The sequence below is a fragment of the Acomys russatus genome, chromosome X, assembly GCF_903995435.1.
Source record: "Acomys russatus chromosome X, mAcoRus1.1, whole genome shotgun sequence".
NCBI classification, from domain to species: domain Eukaryota; kingdom Metazoa; phylum Chordata; class Mammalia; order Rodentia; family Muridae; genus Acomys; species Acomys russatus.
The window spans coordinates 79,097,638-79,118,219 of record NC_067169.1 but is presented as its reverse complement, the minus strand read 5'-3'; the positions used below and the strand labels follow the sequence as shown (position 1 = coordinate 79,118,219).

The following is a 20,582-nucleotide window of genomic DNA, read 5'->3' as shown; positions in this document are numbered from 1 at the left end:
AGGTAATGTGAAACATGTACGTAAAATTCACTAGTAATCACATTAAAAAGATAAAAAATAAAATTAATTGTATTTTAATTATCAAGATATCATGAAAAGTATATAATAAAATCTTTTTTACCTTTAAAATTTATCATTGTGTGTGTGTTGGGGGATTGTCTGCATGTTTATCTGCTTGCCACATTCATGCCCGGTGCCCAGAAGCGGGTATCAGATGCCTTGGAACTGGAGTTACATGATGATTGTGAGCCACCAAGTGGGTGCTGGGATCTGAATCTAGGTCCTCTGCTAGAACAGCCAGTGCTCTTAACTGCTAAGACATTTCATAAGCCGCTCAAAATACTATTGAGATTTTATATTCTTTCATAAAATCCCTCTGAAATAACACGTGTCCTTTAAGTTGACAGCACATATCAATTAGGACTGGTCATATTCCAAGTATTCAAGTAGCCCCATTGTTGCTAGTGGCTGTGACATTAGGCGATGAAACCTAGGAAGGAGTCTTGGGCTGGGAATTCAAATCTCAGCTCTTAGAGCTGTGTGATCTGTATTGATAGCTTAACCTCCCTGTGCCTGATATCTGTAAGATCAACAGTACCTACTTCATAGGATATAGTGAAAATTAAATGGGAACTTGTAAGTAGAGTGATTATTCATGTGGTATGGCTTAGAGGAAATGAGCCATTATTTTTAGCATTATCTTCGCAGCTACTGAAATACATAGACAATTAATGCATGCCTATCAAATTGAATTGAAATCTCCTCAGAACCCTTCAAACAGTGAAAAGATTAAAAAGTACTGTTGCGGGAGCATGGTGGCCCACACCTGTAATCGCAGCACTCAGGATTCTGAAACAGGACTGTGAGTTCCAAGCCCACCTGGCCTACAAAATGTAATCTTGTTAGCGAAAGAAGGGGAATCACGTGAGCGCAGGAATAATAAAGGCCACCTTAGGTAACACAATGAGAGACCATCTCAAAAAAGAAAAGTGAAATACACTTACCTTTCCACTGGCCCCAGTGCCCATATTCACAGATAACCAAACTTGGCTCAAAACTGTCATCGTCTGAGTTTTTAAAATTACAATTGTCAAGCCAGGTGTGGTGATGCACACCTGTAATCCTAGCACTTGGGAGGCAGAGGCAGGTGGATCGCTGTGAGTTCGTGGCCAGCCTGGTCTACAAAGCTAGGCTAAGAGAGCAAGGCTATACAGAGAAACTCTGTCTCGTGGATGGCCCTAGCCAGGTACTGTCAGCATCAAAAGGACTCAGTGAGATTAGAAAAGAGTCCACAAAGTTGAGAGGGAAAGTGATTGCATGAGCTATAAGATTCTTCTGAGAAAAGTGCGCGGACTATTCTACATAGGTGGTTTTCAATAGTGCAACTCTTTTTTTTTTAATTTTATTAATTTATTCTTGTTACATCTCAATGTTTACCCCATCCCTTGTATCCTCCCATTCCTCCCCCCCCCATTTTCCCATTATTCCCCTCCCCTATGACTGTTCCTGAGGGGGATCACCTCCCCCTATATATTATCATAGGGTATCAAGTCTCTTCTTGGCTACCTGCTGTCCTTCCTCTGAGTGCCACCAGGTCTCCCCCTCCAGGGGACATGGTCAAATGTGAGGCACCATAGTACGTGAGAAAGTCATATCACACTCTCCACTCAACTGTGGAGAATATTCTGACCATTGGCTAGATCTGGGAAGGGGTTTAAAGTTTACCTCCTGGGTTGTCCTTGGCTGGTGCCTTAGTTTGAGCGGGACCCCTGGGCCCAAATCTGCCTATCATATTGTTCTACTTGTAGATTTCTAGGACCCTCTGTATCCTTTTATTTTGCTATTCTCCCATGCGTCTCTCATTTAGAGTCCCAATAGGATGCCTTCCCCTCTGTCCCAGTTTCCTGGTAAGTGAAGGCTTTCGTGGGTCATGCCCCTTGGGCTAGTATGCAGATATAAGTGAGTATATACCATTTGATTCTTTCTGCTTCTGGGTTAACTCACTCATTATGATCATTTCAAAACTCAAGCGACACCACATGCTGGCGAGGATGTGGGGAGAGAGGAACACTCCTTCATTGCTGGTGGGAATGCAAACTAGTACAGCCACTTTGGAAATCTATCTGGTGCTATCTCAGAAAACTGGGAATAGGGCTTCCTCAAGACCCAGCTATTCCACTCCTTGGAATATACCCAGAAGACGCTCCAGCACACAACAAGAAAATTTGCTCAACCATGTTCATAGCAGACTTATTCATAATAGCCAGAACATGGAAACAGCCTAAGTGTCCCTCAGTAGAAGAGTGGATAAAGAAACTGTGGTACATATACACTATGGAATACTACTCAGCTATTAAAAACAAGGAATTCCCGAAATTTGTGGATAAATAGTGCAACTCTTATACAAGGGAGTTTCACGGCAATTCAGTTCAGGGCGAAAAGCGAAGGAATTTGGCATCTTTAGGCGGCTTCCTTTGGGCACCTTGCAGATTAACTCAAGCCCTGGAATAGTTTTCGCTGGCTTTGAATCTCAATCCCAAAACGTACTCTGGGCAATTACTTAAGATGTAAGCTAAATTAAGAGTCTTAGCTTCCAGGAAAGAGCAAAGGTATATAACTTCCCAAATGCTTGGCAAGTGTGCAAAGGAGCCACTCAGACACCGAGCCTTCTGAGTTTTGGCCTAATGTATGAAAGCAGGAAAATGTGGTGATCCATGATGTGAAACTTAAGTTTGAAAAAAACAGAGCAGCCTGTTCCACACAGTCACACAACTAGATGAGACCCTGGACGAAGGAGAAGCCACTGCTGCCATGGTGCAGACCCTGCAGATGGAGATTCCAAACTTTGGCAACAGCATCCTTGAGTGCCTCAATGAGCAGCGGCTACAGGGACTGGACTGTGATGTATCAGTGGTGGTTAAGGGCCATGCCTTTAAAGCCCACCGTGCTGTGCTGGCCGCCAGCAGCTCCTACTTCCGGGACTTATTCAACAGCAGCCGCGTTGCTGTGGTAGAATTGCCGGCTGCTGTGCAGCCACAGTCATTCCAGCAGCTCCTCGCATTTTGCTATACAGGCCGGCTGCGCATGAACATGGGGGACCAGTTCCTACTCATCTATACAGCTGGCTTCCTGCAGATCCAGGAGATCATGGAGAAAGGCACTGAGTTCTTCCTCAAAGTTAGCTCTCCAAGCTGTGACTCCCAGGGCCTGCACCCAGAGGAGGCCCCATCCTCAGAGCCTCAGAGTCCCGAAGTGCAGACATTGGGTTGGCCGGCCTGTAGCACGCCACTGCCCCTTGTGTCACGAGTTAAGACAGAACAGGAGCTGGACTCTGTGCAGTGCACACCCATGGCCAAGAGGCTGCGGCATAGCAGCCAGAAGGAAGCAGGAGGCAGTGATGGCAACAGTGGCAGCTGCAAGATGGCCAAGTTCTCCACGCCAGACCTGGCCCCTAACCGGATGCCCCAGCCTGTCTCAGTGGCCACAGCTACAGCAGCAGTGGCTGTGGTTGCAGTGGGGGGATGTATGTGTGAGTGGGCCCAGCATGTCAGAGCGGACCAGCCCAGGCACCTCCAGTGCTTACACTAGTGACAGCCCTGGCTCCTATCACAATGAAGGAGACGAGGAAGAAGAGGCGGGTGAGGAGGGCACAGATGAGCAGTACCATCAGACCTGCAATATGTGCACCGTGGACAGTATGTTGAACATTGGCCAGACAGCTGAGAAGGTAGAAGCCTTCCCTGAGCAGGTGGTCCTCGAGTCCCACAGTCGCATTTGAGTGCGGCAAGACCTGGCCTCTCTCCCAGCTGAACTTATCAACCAGATGGGTAGTCGCTGCCACCCAAAGCTCTACGATGAAGGTGACCCGTCAGAGAAGCTGGAGCTCGTGACAGGCACCAATATATACATCACAAGGGCACAGCTCACGAACTGCCACGTCAGTGCAGGCACGCGGCACAAGGTCTTGCTGTGGCGGTTCCTGGCTTCCTTCTTTGACCGGAACACACTGGCCAATAGCTGTGGCACTGGCATCTGTTCTTCCACCAATGACCCTAGACGCAGGCCACTGGACAGTCGTGTCCTCCATGCTGTCAAGTACTACTGCCAGAACTTTGCCCCCAACTTCAAGGAGAGTGAGATGAATGCCATTGCAGCCGACATGTGCACCGATGTCCACCGAGTAGTACGTAAAAGCTGGCTGCCCAAGACCAAGCCACTGCACCTGGTGGAGGGTGATAGCTACAGCAGCTTCATCAGCGACACTGGCAAGATAGAACCGGACATGATGAGCATAGAACACAGCTTCGAGACAGCCAGCCATGATGGTGAGGCTGGCCCTTCAGCTGAGGTTCTCCAGTAACATATGTGACACCCCTTTCACAGGATGTCACACTCCCCCTCCTATCACACCCCCCCCCACCTACCACCTGGTCACGATCTACTGTTTGTCCCTCCCCAGGACCTGAGAGGGGGTGCTCCGTGCCCTCTATCCAGATGCAAGAGCTGGCTGACCAAGGCCAAGCCACTGTACCTAGCAGAGGGCAACGCCTACAGCAGCTTTCTCAGTGACAGTGAAAAAGAGCAGAATATGGCAGAACATAGAATACAGCTTCCAGACAGACACCCCCCTCAGCAGAGGTCCTCCAGTAACTTCCCAGGACCTTCCCATGGGTGTTACACTCCCCCTCTTGTCACATACATACCCTTACCACCTTAGTCACAAGCTACTATCTGTCCCACTCCAGAACCTGCAGGGAGTGCTGCATGCTCCCAGCCCCTCTGCCTCCCTGCCATCCCACACCTTTTCCTCAAAGCAAGCTGGGCTGGGTCAGGAGAGGACAGGCATCAGGTGGGATCTGTGACCTTCCTCAACACTCATGGGGAGCCCTGGTCCCCTTCCTCTTAGGCATTTCCCAGCACCAGGCCCGGCTAGGGGATGGGCAGGGCTCAAGAGCCTGCCCCTCACTGTGGCTGCTTGGGACTCCATGGGACCAGGGGTTCTCAGGACCCCTCCCCCCCCCCCCCCCCCCCAGTGCATCCATGTCTCCAAAAGCGCCTTCCTGTCCCTCTCGTCTGTACCTGCACCTTGGGGCTGGGGTAGGTGAGGCCAAGAGGGACTGTCCATTTTACAACTGAGGGAAACAAGCCCAAAAAGGCTTAGAAAAATTCTAGAACTGACCCTCTGTGAAAGGCTTCATCATGCCCCTCTCAATCTCACCCTGCTCTGCCTTTGGGGTTCCCCTCAGCCCAAGAGGCTAATTCCAAGAGAGCAGTGTTCCTGTGGGCAGGCGAGGGTCTCAGGACAGGTTTCCAGTCTGGCAGAATTTGTGTGTGTGTGTGTGTGTGTGTGTGTGTGTGTGTGCATGCGTGCACGCGCACACGCGCCTGTGTAGAGTGTTTGCTTTTAAAACCGTGAAGATCAAGAGGCAGCAAAACTAGGGAGCAGGCTGGGAGGCCACCGCCCTTCTGACCCTGGGCAGGGCTCCCAGCCCCCACCCCTGTACATAACTTTTTGAAACATTTTTTTAGCTAATGAAATAATGAAGTATAAGATTTCCTTTTATTTTTCAAATCAATGGGAATGTGTCTGAGGTCCCCTTGGTCCCTGGGCTGTGGAAGGCAGGATGCAGGGAAAACTCTGTGTGTGTGTGTGTGTGTGTGTGTGTGTGTGTGTGTGTGTGTGTGTGTAATGTGGGTGCATGTTTCCACAGGGGCCCAGTCCTAGGGCTCCTGTGGATCCAACCAGCTTCTTCTCCCACAGGACTACAGTTTAAGGGTGTTTACAGGTCCTAGTTGGCTGAGCCCACTCCTGGGGGATGAGGCAGGGCAGGGTCCACATCCATTGTCAGTGGTTTGTGGAGCTGTCTCTGGCCGTTCCTTTCCACTCCAGCTCTCCAGGAGCAAGCTCTTGGGTTTTGAGTTTCATGTGTGAGCACAGGGTTTCTGTTACTCTCCTCTATTAATGTCATTTCACCATCTCACTGGTTCTGTTCTAGCCCTGACCTCCCTCCCTCTCTCCAACTCTGCGTCCTAGCATCCTTAACCGGGGAAAGGGTTGCAGGTTTGGAGAAGGTGGGATGGAGCCTTTTGAGTCAGATCTGGAGACCTGCCTCCAGGCCAGCAGCACCCTCTAATCTGCCGGGATCCCTCTTAACATCTGGTGATGAGGGTGGGGTGTTGGGTCTGACTTGGACCCTAGTACCTTAGCCCTGGGTGGCCATGTGGAGGGGAGTTGACATCCCTAGCTAAAGCACAAGCACCTTAGTCATAGCCCCTCCCTTCACTCTTGCCCTGGCCTGTTGTCCCACCTCCCTCAGCGAAGATCCCAAAGCACAATCTCCTGGTGAAGTGGCAAGCAGCTGAGCCTGGCCATGATGAGGGCAGGCTGTGCTCCCTGCCCAGGCTTCATAAGGGGGCAGCTCCATGGGACTGAGAGGTCTTGTAGTAGAGTGGGCAGCAAAGCCCATCGGCTCCAAGCACCTCAGGAGGTGGCCCTGACTCCCAGGGCTTGGGGTAAGGGAGGCATAAAGCAAGGGGTACAGGGGAGAAAACTACTCACTAGGAGAGCCAAAGACAGGGTTGTGTCTTACCTCAGGAGCCACCCCTGCACCCCTCCTGGTGGTCAGCTGCTTGTCCTACCCTCCTGAGAGCTGCACGGTCCCCACCCCAAGCACCCAGGAGAGTGAAAAGTAACCCACCTAGCAGGAAAACAACTAGGGGCAAACCCAGTGGCTACCCTCCCACCCATCCATGCCTCTCATGGGGACAGGACATCATGCACTGGCCCAAGTGAAGTGCCAATGCCCTCCCCACCCAGAGCCAAGCCCCCACCCTTCCTAGGCCCACAGTGAGATTGCGCATTAACTACTGTACGGAGAGGAGCGGTGTTGGGAAATGTGAACCCTGAAAGTCAGTGATGCTGATAAGAATAAACAAGACGCCTTTGTAACAAAAAAAAAAAAAAAAAAAAAAAAGAAAAAGAAAAAGAAAGAAAAAAAAAGTTGGAGAGGAAGAAAAAGGGGTGGATCCAATGAAACACATTGTATTCATTATAAAAATCTCAACCTTTTTTTTTTTTCATGACAAGGTTCCTCTTGCCTAGCTCTGGCTGTTCTGGAACTCACAGAAAGGTACATAGGAAATGTATGCACAGTTGAATGCATTGCCACAGAATTATTACAAATGTACAAAGTACCATGAATTCCTCAACAGCACCCAAAGTATTTCCCCAATAGCCCCCCATTACTATTCCTTTGTTCTCCAGAGGCTAGAGCCACCCTCACCTTTCAAAAAAGAGACCAGGACTGAAACGATATCTCAGTGGCTAAGAGCAGTGGTTGCTCTTCCAGAGAAGCAGACTTCATCCCAGAACTTATATGGGGTCTCATAACCTACTTTAACTCCAGTTCCAGGGGAACTGACTATGGGCACCAGGCACAAATGTGGTGCACAGATATACATGCTTGCAAACCACACCTACTATGAAGAAATGCTAAAATACTAATAAAGAGATAATAATAAACAAAAATCACATAAACATAAAGGCCGTGGTTTTGCTCATATGTAGAAGCCAAATTTAAAATCTATGTATACATAATTATATAATATGTAATATATAATTTTTAAAATGGATAAGTTCACATTTAGTTTCCATGTATGCATTTGTATATGTGTGCGTGTGTGTTGTTTTTGTGATTTTTAAGATTGATTTATTTATTATATACAGTGTTCTCCCTGCAGATAACGCCTGACGTGCAGGCCAGAAGAGAGCACCAGATTACATTGTAGATGCTTGTGAGCCATCATGTGGTTTCTGGGAACTGCACTCAGGACCTTTGGAAGAGAAGGCAGTGCTCTTAACATCTGAGCCATCTCTCCAACCCGTGTGTCTGTTTATATGTGTCTGTAGGTTAACAAAGCTAGAAAGGGCATCATGAAGGGAAGGATTAGGTGAGGGTGAAAATACAGTGGGTAATGGATTACATATAATAGGAAATCACAAGGTGCACTAACTAGGGAAGGAAGGGTATCTGCTGGAGGAAACAGAGGAAGGACAAGAACAAAGAAGCAGTGAGGAAAGAACACAGCCAACTGTGCTGCATACGCAGATGTCATGATTAAACCCACTCTTTTGTTTGCTAACCTAGGAAACTGATGTAAAAAAGCTGAGATTATTGTGCCTATTCTTGAAACTTATGGATTACAAATGAATCATACGCTATGTGCTCCTTTTTAACTAGAATATGTTGTTCCTGTTAAAATTGTGAGGTTCATTCATGAGGTCATTTGCATTCTCCACTGTACAGGACGTGAGTAATTGGAAGATGAGTGTCCTGTAACTTTGCCTAGGCAGGCCAGGTGGTGGTGGCGCTCGCCTTTAATCACAGCCCTCTGAAGGCAGAGGCAGGAGGATCTCTGTGAGTTTGAGGCCAGCCTGGCCTACAAAGCGAGTCCAGGACAGCCAAGGCTACACAGAAAGACCCTGTCTCGAAGAAAAAACAAAAAAACAAAAAACAAACAAAAAAAAACTTTGCCTGGGCAGATGTGTCAGTTCAATCAATACATGGTGACAACAACAGATCAAACATATTCCATCCAAGTCTAGGTTAACAAACCAGGGAGTTTGGTGGGCTTACTCCTCCTGAAAGAAGTACATTGAAGAAAAACTCCCGTATAGCACAGGTGACAACCTCCAGAAAGTCGAAGACTGTACTGTAACATTAAGATATTAACAATATTGCACATACTTCATCCTAATTGGGTCTATGTAAGTTATTGCTTGACTTTTTTTAAAGTCAGGCTCTCACTAGGTAGCCCTAGTTGGCCTGCAGTTGGCTGTGTATGAGAGGCAAGCTTTGAACTCACAGACATCTGTTTGCCTCCATTGTTTTCTGAGTGCTAGGCCTTATTTTGTTTTAACCCCACAAAGTAGATACTTTTAAATCTGTTTTAGATTCCACCCATATTTTTGCCACTGTTTATTTTCCAATGTTTTTGGAATGTAACTGATCTACAACTAAATACACAAATCTTAAAGTATAAATTTTTTCTTTTTTAAAATATTTATTTTTTTTTTTTTATACAGCATTCTCTATGCATGTGTGCCTGCGTGCCAGAAGAGGGCACCAGATCTCATTATAGATGGTTATGAGCCACCATGTGGTTTCTGGGAGTTGAACTCAGGATTTTGGGAAGAGCAGACAGTGCTCTTAATCTTGGAGTCATCACTTTAGCCAGTGTAATTGCCCCCCACCCCCGCCCTTTTAGTAGTACTGACCATTGAACCCAGGGCCTTGCACATACTAGGCAAGCACCCTAGTACCACTGCGATGTTTCCCTAGCCCTGTCCTTCCTTCTTCAGTGTCAGATACCCTTCCGGAGCTCCACTTTTCTTCCTTGAATGTGTTATTGAAAAGTTTATTTAACAAGTGTTTCTTGTAACCTCTATTTTTGATTCTGAAAATGTTTTGATTTTGTTCTCATCATTAAAAATCCAACCCCAATCAAGAAAAGATCAACTTCACCAGTTTATTTATGCTAATTTTAATTACATTTTAGTGTATCAAACCATGGGCTGCATTTTGCCATTCTTTTTTTGAAAAAAAAAATTATTAATTAGCCAGGCAGTGGTAATGCATGCCTTTAATCCCAGCACTCGGGAGCCAAAGGCAGGCAGATCTCTGTGAGTTCCAGGCCTGACTGGTCTATAGAGTGGGTCTAGAACCGTCAAAGCTACACATAGAAACCCTGTCTCAAATATATGTGTGTGTGTGTGTGTGTGTGTGTGTGTGTGTGTGTGTTTTGCTCTCTTGATATTTATGTTAAAAATACAAACTGTTGAAGCTGGAGAAATGCTGAAGTGGCTAAGAGTACTTTCTGAACTAGAAGACCCAAATTTAGTTCTGAGCACCTGCATAAGGTGGCTTACAACCACCTGTAACTCCAGCTCCAGGGGAATCTAACGCCATTTTCTGACCTCTTGGCCACCTGAACAGACACCCACATACGCAATACCAGAAAAATTAATTGTTCTTTAATATTTAAGATCATTAAACATCTGTTCAGTCAGTGTGCACAAATACTCATTGTTGGAAAAAAAAAACCCCACACGATTTCCTTGAATCGGGTCTCAAATATGAGACCTACATGGGAATCAGTTAATTCATTCATCATGGATCTCTTTCTTTCCTTTCCTTTTTTGTTTGTTTGAGACAGGGTTTCTCTGTGTAGCCTTGGCTGTCCTGGAACTCACTCTGTAGACTAGGCTGGCCTGGAACTGACTGACAGAGATCCACCGGCCTCTGCCTCCTAGAGTGCTGAAATTACAGGCATGTGCCACCACACCCAGCCCCTCATATATCTCTTAACGAGTAGGACCACAATGACCAGCGCACAATCTTGTCTTCCTGTTTCCCTTGAAATTTTTGTAGAGGAAATTGAGTTGTTTATCCAGTTGAAGTTCTGACTATGGATCTTTTGGGTCGCATTCTTCCTTTCATTTCAGTTTATTCAAACTTGAACCAAATATGTAATAGTCCCTAGCCAGAGAACCCATATCTAAACCAGACCATCAAAACTTGTATGGTCACTTGCATGGTGACGCACACCTTTAGTCCTAGCACTTCGGGAGACAGAGGCTGACAGATCTCTGTGACTTTGAGGCCAGCCTGGTCTACAGGGTGAGTTCCAGAACAGCCAGGGCTACACAGAGAAACCCTGTCTCAAAAAAACAAAAACAAAAACAAACAAACCAAAAACCCCTTATATTTTCCATGGCTAGAGAGATTGCTCAGTGGCTAAGAACACTTGTTGCTTTTCCAGAGACCTGAATTTGGATCACAGCATCCATGTCAGTTCAAAAGTGTCTGTAACTCCAGTTTCATTGGCTGTGACAACTTCTTCTGGAACAGGCAGAGTCAGGTTTTTTGTTGTTGTTGCTGTTGTTGTTATGTTTTGTTGTATGTTTAGGGATAAGGATCCTGAGAGGCTATCCAGGCTCTAGGTGATGGTCTTGCACTCATGCACTAACAGGCAGCAATTGGAGGATTCTAAAAATTTTAAGGGTATTTTTTCCAATGGATTCTTTAAAAAGAACACATGAAATTGAATGGGAAAATGGTGGGATACATATGGAAAAAATTACAGGGAAGGGAAGGGAGAGGTGGGTCTTACCAAAGTACATTATATGCATGTATAACATCCTCAAACAAAAATTAAAATGAATATATTAATGTATCCCTATAACACTAAGGAGGTGGAGCTAGAAAGTGAAAAAGTTCAAGGATATCCTCAGCTATATAGGGAGTTTGAGGGAAGCCTGGGCTACATGAGATGTTGTGCCAAACAGCAACAAAAAGAGAATAAAAAGATTCACATTATATATATATATACATATATATATATATATATATATATAATATATATATATATATATGTATATATATTAGAACAAGTAAAAAGTTTAAAACTGAGGATAAGCTAGGCCTGGTGGCACAGGCTGGTAACCCCAATCTCTCAGGACTCTAAAGGCAGAGGATTGCAAGTCCAAGGTCTTACTGGGTTATACACTGAGGATAATACTAATTTTTTAAATATATGTGTTAGCAAAGGAATGACACATGGTTAATTTAAAGTTTTAGGTGAAAACATTTCTTTCAAAAATTAAGAAAATAAGCTTGACTATGTTTGGCTACATCTTTTTTTTTCAATTTTATTATTTTATTCATATTACATCTCAATTGTTAGCCCTTCCCCTGTTTCCTCCCATTCTTCCCTCCCTCCCACTTCCCCTTCCCCCTTCTCCCCTCCCCTATGACTGTGATTGAGGGAGACCTCCTCCCCCTATATATGCTCTTAGAATATGGAGTCTCTTCTTGGTAACTTGCTGTCCTTCCTCTGAGTGCCACCAGGCCTCCCCATCCAGGGGACGTCGTCAGAAAAGGGGCACCAGAGTTCGTGTGAGAGTCAGATCTCACTCTCCACTCAACGGTGGAGAATATCATGTTCGTCGGCTAGGTCCTGGTAGGAGTTCGAAGCTTACTGCCTATATTCTCCTTGGCTGGTGCCTTAGTTTGAGGAGGACCCCAGGACCCAGATCTGCCTGTTATAAAGTTCTTATTGTAGGTTTCCAGGACCCTGTGGGTCCTACTATTTCCCCATTCTTCCATGCTACTCTCGCCTAAAGTCTCAATAGGATGTCCTCTCTTCTGACCCACTTTTTTGGTAAGTAAAGTTTTTCATGGACTAGTGTTTTGATATAAGTGAGTATATACCATTTGTCTCTTTTTGCTTCTGGGTGAACTCACTCATTATGATAATTTCTAGATCAATCCATTTGTCCACAAATTTCGGGAATTCCTTGTTTTTAATAGCTGAGTAGTATTCCATAGTGTAAATGTACCACAGTTTCTTAGTCCATTCTTCTACTGAGGGACACTTAGGCTGTTTCCATGTTCTGGCTATTATGTATAAAGCAGCTATGAACGTGGTTGAACATATGTCCCTGTTGTGTGGTAGGGCATTTTCTGGGTATATTCCAAGGAGTGGGATAGCTGGGTCTTGAGGAAGCCCTATTCCCATTTTTCTGAGAAAGCGCCAGATAGCTTTCCAAAGTGGTTGTACTAGTTTTGCATTCCCACCAGCAATGAAGGAGTGTTCCTCTCTCTCCACATCCTTGCCAACATGTGGTGTCATTTGAGTTTTTGATCTTAGCCATTCTGATGGGTGTAAGATGGAATCTCAGTGTCGTTTTGATTTGCATTTCTCTGATGACTAATGAGGACGAGCATTTCTTTAAGTGTTTCTCGGCCATTTGATATTCATCTTTTTTTGAAATAAGTGCTATAGCATCAACCTTAAATTTCCTAGATTTTTAAATGATTGTATTCCCAGTGGGGGTAGAAATATCTAATGCCTGTTCTCCTTTAGGTATTTGCATACTTACTGCTGAAAAGGCAATTTTCTGATCGTACTTGAAATAAATTGAATTAATACTCCTGGACAAACTTGACCAAGATGAGTCACCAAGAAAACTGATTAATCACAAATTAATGTCAAGATTCACTAAAAGATCATTCTTCCCTTGCCAGGCACATATCTAGCTTTAATTTCATATGCTAATAAGCTCATTCTTGCCTTAAGCAGTCATTAATTGCATGGTATTTTGTGTTCTATTTATGGTGCTTTTCTATACATTTGACACTTTTTATAAAGTATTATGCAGACATAAAATAATAGGATACTTTGCGTGCATTTGAATAACGTTCTACTAAGAAAACTAGTGTAGAGTATCCATTATATATTTATTGCTTTATCTTGTGATGATTAGGATTTACAACCTTATTAGGTACCATTATTATAATCTAAATATTTTAGAAAGGAACAGAGATCTAAAAAGTAAATGTGTTCACACTTTTAAGAACTACTTCTTCCCGTCCCTAGAGATGTTGCATCACAGGTGTATCAACAGGTGGCAGAGAGGGAAGAGACTTTATCTACACTCAGTGTTCGGACCTATGAACATCAGAACGATTAGTAGCTGAACATCCCCTAAAGAAAAGCAAGTCTGAGCCAACCACCAGTCTGGCACCAGGCATGTCTGGATGGGTTCCCAGGATGGCGAGCAAGCAGGAAACTTGAAGAACCTCACCTGGGACCTCAGGCCCCGTGTGGGAGTTAGTCCAAGACAGATGACCAAGGGGCCACTCAAGCAGACAGGGTGAGGAGGAGGAGCCCAAGAAGATTGCCACCGGTGCCATAGGCCCAGCTAGGTAGCTGACTTGAGATAACCTGGACATTGCAGAGCAGCCTGGTGTGAAGGGTGAGGTCTTGCCTGTGCTGCCATCAGGGGCCATGTCTGTGTCTATGGTTCTGCAGTAGCAGGGGTCTGTTACCACCAAGGGCCAGGCAGACGTCCCTGGTCTGTGCTGCCACCCCAGGACATGTTGTTGATATCTGAGAACTATGTAGAATTGGCCCCCACCCCTCACATGGGCATCCTGGGAGAGCTGGCCCTGGAAGCATGAGAAATAGGAGAGCTGACCTTGCCCCTAGCCAGTTGCAGTACTCAGAAGAATGCCCTCCCACACACACATTGTGGGAGTTGCCAATGATGGTGGGAGAGCTGGCCTTACCACTCATCTCCCATGTGATGGTATGGACAAAGAAGAGGTACTTTGTCTTTTCTCCCCTTGGTGGGGAGGCCTTTTGGACACACAGAGGAAGGGGATTGCTGGCTATCCTAAGACCTGATAGGCTGTGGTCAGATGGTGGGGGAGGAGTCCCAACCCCTCCTTCAGAGGATTAGGGGAGGGAATAGAGCAGAAGAGGGAAGGAGGGTGGGAACGGGAAGATGCAAGCAAGGGGGTTAACAATCAGGATGTAATGTGGTCACGAGAGTAGGAGAGCTGTCCTTGTCACTCACCTGCTGTAGTGCTCAGGAGAGCAGGCCCTGAATCTCACCTGGGCTGCACAATAGAGCTCACCCTGATGGCAGGGGCACAGGTGAGCTGGTCCTGAGGGTGCAAGTGTGGGAGAGCTGGCCCCACAACCACAGCAGGCAGGAGATCTGGCCCTGAGGTCAAGAGAGCAGAGTAGCTGTCCCTGTCCCTCACCAGCTGCAGCACTCTGGAGAGCAGGCCCTGCTCCTCACCTAGGCAGCAGAGTAGAGCTGGTCCTGGATGTAGGGGGTGCAGATGAGCTGGCCCTGAGGATGTGAGCACATGAAAGCTGGCTCTGTCTCTTGTCTGCTGGGCAGTGGCATGGATGAGGGAGAGACGTCTTTCTCCCCTTCCTCATCCCTAGCCATCTATGGCAGGAAGTAGAGCTGGCGATGGAGCCTTGAGAGTGGGAGAACCGGGCATGTCCCACACTATCTAAAACATTTGGGAGAGTGAGCCCTGTACCTCGCCTAGGCAGCAGGGTAAGAGCTGGCCCGAGTTGCAGGGTTTGCAAGTGAGCTGGCCCTAAGGGTGTGAGAGCAGGAGAGCAGGTGGACTGACCATCTAGGATACCTTTCAGGTCCAGATGATGGGCTTTGAATTGGCCCACCCCAACATCTGTCACATCAATGAACTCCTGGAGTGCTTGAGGGGGCCCATCCTACAGATCTAAAACTATGGGATCTCCTGGCCACAGGGGTAGCAACAAGATACCCAGGAGGAGTTTCAATGAGGTTCCAATGATAATAGAGTAGCAGAGGCCAGAGGCCTTATACCACACCAACGGGTCATTGCAATGAACATTTGCAAGCAAAGAACTATGGACAAGGGGGTATACGATGACACACTATAGGTTCCACAATGAGATTTTTTTGCCTCTGTTGTAGGGGAGATTGCAAGGGTGGAGGGCAGGTGTGAGGGGAAGGGGAGATGAATGGGATTGGGGTGAAGTCCAGATAGAGGCAATAAAAAGGTTTTTTTTTCATGATTTTTATTATGTTTCTTTTTTTAAACATATACACAAAAAAATTTTTTTAAAGAAAAAGAAATACTTCCCCCAAATAAGAGAAAATAGTGACAAGCATTCATATTAACAAAGCCATAATTGATATCAAATCACTACTGTTTTTCACATAGCACGACATCATGTGTACGTAAAAGATAGAGTGGGGACTAGTGGGGAAGACATAGAAAGAAATCTACCTGTAAGGCAGAACGGCATAGAAGGCAAATACATGTAAAACGGACATTTTTTGTAATTTCTAGAAGAAATTTATCCTAAGATAAATTAGGGTTGCCTTAAAATAAACCAGAGCAGAGCTTCAGAAGTGCCTGTATGTGAGTTCTGGCCAAAATGGAGTGAAGTTTTTACTGCTTTTTAACAAAAAGTCCAAATTACAGCATGAAAAGATTTTCCATTCAATGAAATGCGTCTTAGTCCTTTTGTGAAATTCTGAAGACCAGTGCAAAAGGCAGACTGTGTGTTTTTATTTATCGCTCATCTACTGGAGCTTAACACAATACCTAGGATTTAGTAGGCATTCCACAAGTATTGCTCAATAAATGAATGAGGAAGCAACATCTGTGTTTGCCTTTGGAAAAAGAAAAAGATCTGACAGAAAGTTCTTTCATTTCTATGTGTAAATGACGTTTCAGTTGCCTACTGCCAATAACAAGTTACCCTGAAATCCAGCACAACTTCCATATTACATTATAGCAGAGTCAAGATGCCATACATGCTGAAATGGAGACTGTCTCAGGACTTCTCACAAGGCTTTCATCATCTGAAGGCTTCATTAGCAAGTATCCACTTGTAGCCTACTCACCTAACTAGCCATGGCTTTGTTCTCAAAATGCTGCCACCCCCTTCGGCTCTGTGCCACGTGATCTTCTCCCCAGGGTATCACATAGCATAGGAGTGTGCTTTGGAATGGAAAGCAATGGAAAGGCCAAAGTGTCAATCATACCAGAATAAGGAACACAACAGTCCAAAAAGTGATTTTTTTTTCTGTCTTGTTTGTTTGGGGAGATAAGGTCATATTCTGTAGCCCAGATTCTCCTGGGATGTGAGTATGTAGCTCAGGATGGCCTTGAACATGTGTCAGTTTTCCTGCTTCTGCTGCCCAAGTGCAGGATTTCAAACTTTTTTGGTACAGTGAGATTACAAATTAGTCCCCAGGTCCAACATACATCTATAGGACATGAATTGTCCTGATCTTCTGGAAAACACATTAGAAGCTGCGTAGGATAAATGTGTAGTGGGCATGCTGGGTTGAGCACCGGGTAAAGAAATGCACAGAAGCTCAGGTGGGGAAATGGAGTGGAAACAGAGTGGACCTAGCAACAGCCTGTGTTTTCTAGACTTCGTTCTGCCTCTTGCTGTCAGCCTCTGTTGATCCTGTATCAGTAGCATTCAGACCAACTGCAGCTTTGTTTAAGCATGCTGCGGGTCCTGCCATAGACTTACTGAATCAGCACTTGTGAGTTAAGAAGATCTGCTGTCCAGTCAAGTTCCAGTGCTGCTCTGGATGTTAAGAAGGGAAACAGTTGTCCTGTAGATTGAACAAGAAGAGATAAAACAAAGACTCAAAAATTTGAGGGTCCAAATGGCATTTGCTCTAATTTTGGGAGTTATCTTTTTTTTTTTACTGCACTAGAATCACCTGAAGATTTGAGTGGGGGAGGTTCTTCTCTCCTGTGTCCACTAGAACAAGACTTAAGAGGCCCAAGAAATGGAAATAACCTAAGTGTCTACCAACGAATGAAGAAAATATACTACAAACACATGATGGAATACTATATAGCCATAAAAGAATGAAGCCTGTCATTTGGAGCAGCACGTACAGAGACTATGATGTCAAGTGAAATAGATCAGGCACAGAAAGACAGGTACCATAAGACCTCACTCACTCATTGTGGAATCTAATGCTTAGGAGGATGACTGCTACTAGAAATGGGAGAGAGTTGGAGGCAGGGCATGCCAAAGGTTAATCAAAGGATTAAGTTATAGTTAGATAGGAACACATTCTGGTATGCTACTGCTCAGTAATGATGACTATGAATAAGAATGTAGTGGGAATTTTAGAAAGGTAGAGAAAGAAAACTTTGAATGTATTCACCAGAAAGAAATGTTTGATTCATATATATTTATCCCAATTTGAATATGTAAATGTACATATAGGTATCAAATATTTACAAGGTACTATATACATTTGTACAACTTTACCTGTCAGTTAAATGTAAGTTCCAATGAAGTCAGGGGATGGAGCTCAGTTGGTAGAGCACTTGCTTAGCGTGCATGAGGCCCCCAGTTCAATCTGAAGCATACCAAAAATGTCAGCATTCAGGAGGTCAGCGTAGGCATTTAAGGCCAATGGGGGTGTAGATGATGCCATCCTCAATGTCAAACAAGTCCTCCTCCTCCTCCTCCTCGTTGTCGGCTCGGCCATGCAGGTCCTCCAGGTAGGGCACCGCTGTCATACTGCGCCAGCGGTCCTTAGTGTCTGGGCTTGGTGGGATAGGCATTAGCGACTCAGCCAGTGGGTGTTTCTTCTGGAACCAGCTATGCTGCCTGATCTGTCGGATGGAGAACCTCTTGGCTGGCCTCCAACATCCCTCGGGAGTAGGTCAGAGAGTAGGTCAGAGAGTGGCGGGCCGCAGTCACAAGGGATGGTGAAGTCCCCTCTCCCGATGTTCTCAAAGGTCTTGTAGATATTGTCTCCCTGAGACGGGTACAGGCCCGTGGTGATGTTGTAGAGTGTGACCCCAGCCGACCAGATGTGCACCTTGAAACCTGAGAAGGTGTCGAGTCCGTTGGCAATCTCGGGTGGCTGGAAGGCTGGGGAGCCCTGGCTTGTGCGGCAGGTGTCATCCACAGCGAAAGGGTGCAGGGCCTCAGCAACACCCAGGTCGGAGATCTTGAGCGTGCCATTGGTGGTGAGCAGCAGGTTGCCTGGCTTGATGTCCTTGTGAACAATGCCCTGGCTGTGTAGGTACTCCAGGCCAGCAATCAGCTGGTGGAAGTACCCATGAGCTTAGCACACAGGGAAGCGCTTCTCAGGCACATTGTCCAGCATCTCCTGCATGCCACACACGCAGTACTCCATCACCATATACATCTTCTGCTTCTCTTTGTTGTACAGCACATCCACCACCTGGATCACATTCTGGTGCCCCAGCCGCCGTAGCTGCTGGATCTCTTACTTGACATTGACTTCCCCATTGGGGATCCTGTGCAGCTTTTTCTTCTTGAGGAGCTTGACCACCCTGCGGCACAAGGTCTCGGAGTCCATGTACGCTTAAGAGTGGAGGTATGTTCACATGTATATGGGCCTATGTGTTTCCATGTGTGAAGAGGCCAGAAATTGAAGCTGAGCATCTTCCTCAATTACTCTCCACCTCGTTTTCTGAAGACAGGGTCTCTCCTGTTGAATCTGGAAGTCATTGATTTAGCCAGACTGTCTGGCCAGGAAGTCTCCAGGATCTACCTGTCTCTTTGTCCCACAGCTCTGGGATTCTAGTTCTGTGCAGTTGAGCTAGTTTTTGTTTTGTTTTGTTTTTTGTTTTTTGAGACAGGGTTTCTCTGTGTAGCCCTGGCTGTCCTGGACTCGCTTTGTAGACTAGGCTGGCCGCAAACTCACAGCGATCCACCTGCCTCTGTCTCCAGAGTGCTGGGATTAAAGGCATGCAATACCATGCCTGGCACGAGCTAGGTTTTTAAAAAAATATTTTATTAATTTATTCATATTACATCTCAATTGTTATGCCATCCCTTGCATCCTCCCATTCCTCCCTCCCTCCCATTTTCCCCTTCCTCCCCTCCCCTATGGCTGTGACTGAGGGGGACCTCCTCCCCCTGTATATGCTCATAGGGTGGGTATCAAGTCTCTTCTTGGAAGCTGCTATCCTTCCTCTGAGTGCCACCAGGCCTCCCATCCAGGGGATGTGGTCAAATATGGGGCACCAGAGTTTGTGTTGAAAGTCAGACCCCACTCTCCACTCAGTTGTGGAGAATGTCCTGTCCATTGGCTAGATCTGTGCAAGAGATTGAAGTTTACTGCAAGTATTGTCCTGGGCTGGTGCCATAGTTTGAGCAGGACCCTTGGGCCCAGATCCACCCATCATAATGTTCTTGTAGGTTTCTAGGACCCTCTGGATCCTTCTATTTCCCCACTCTCACCTGCTTCTCTCACCTAAAGTCCCTTTAGGATGTCCTCCGCTCTGACCCACTTTCCTGGTAAGTGAAGAATAGGTATTTTTAAGAGTGATGTTAGTGGCCTGAACTCAGATCCTCATAACTGTGTGACTAGCACTTTACTGTGCTACGTCTTCAAACCCAAAAATGTTGGTCATGACTGTAGACTATTTTGATCTAGGCAGACAAAAATTGACCATCAAAATAAAAACCTTCAAATATGTAGAGGAGCCAGAGAATAAAGCTTTTTTCAGAGGTAACCACTCCAAACAAAGTGTACTTGTAAGAAAAACTTCTGAGTGTAAAAAGGTACTTCAACTTCTGGATTTTTAATTGGCTCTGTTTATGTCGCTAAAGACTTTGCAGCAGCCAATTGCTTCCAGTTTAGTTATAAATTCTCTCATTTACACAATGGCAGGAGGCAGAGAAGGGACTGTGCTGTATCTACAGCTGCGCACTGGACAAACAGGACCAGTATCACACAGGAACTTTTGACCTGCGGGAGAGGGGAAACAACACCTAAGATGGCTGCTTAGGTGAACTCACACAGCATAGACTACTCCCCCAAGTATCTCTTTATATTCAGGGAAAAGGCTACACTCAAGCCCTTAAATAGAGAAGCCTCTCCTTGCAGTGAAGATAAAGGCAAACACTCATGGCTGAACAAAATGCTGAGGGACGGGGGGGAAAGCACTGCTGTGGACTCAGACTTAGACAAAACATTTATACCACTTGTTTAAAGCTCATGAAATACTGTGAAAAAAGGAGGAAGAAAGAGCTGGAAGATGGGGAGAGGAGGCGACAAAATAGCATTCTGTAAGCAGCGTACCTATGTGGGAACCACAAACTCCCAGCAGCTGTGCATCTGGCACAAGGTCCACAAAAGTTGGGCCCTCCTAACAGTCGGCTATGAAGGTAGAAGGGACTCACAGGGGCCCTAGCACACAGAT

General features: G+C 45.8%; 1 protein-coding gene and 2 pseudogenes across 1 annotated transcript; 2 read left to right on the top strand and 1 right to left on the bottom strand.

Moving 5' to 3' along the window:
- The first annotated feature begins 2,783 nt into the window (after positions 1–2,783).
- LOC127185071 (nucleus accumbens-associated protein 1-like) lies at positions 2,784–4,644 on the top strand. The gene is given in 2 exon segments (XM_051141606.1): positions 2,784–3,525; positions 3,527–4,644. Coding segments are annotated over 2 exon segments (1,548 nt in total). The 5' UTR covers positions 2,784–2,811; the 3' UTR covers positions 4,361–4,644.
- Positions 4,645–13,429: 8,785 nt separating this feature from the next.
- On the top strand, positions 13,430–13,546 carry LOC127186076 (uncharacterized; annotated as a pseudogene).
- A 4,243-nt stretch (positions 13,547–17,789) lies between these two features.
- Positions 17,790–18,612, bottom strand: LOC127185369 (serine/threonine-protein kinase STK11-like; annotated as a pseudogene).
- Positions 18,613–20,582: the final 1,970 nt, after the last annotated feature.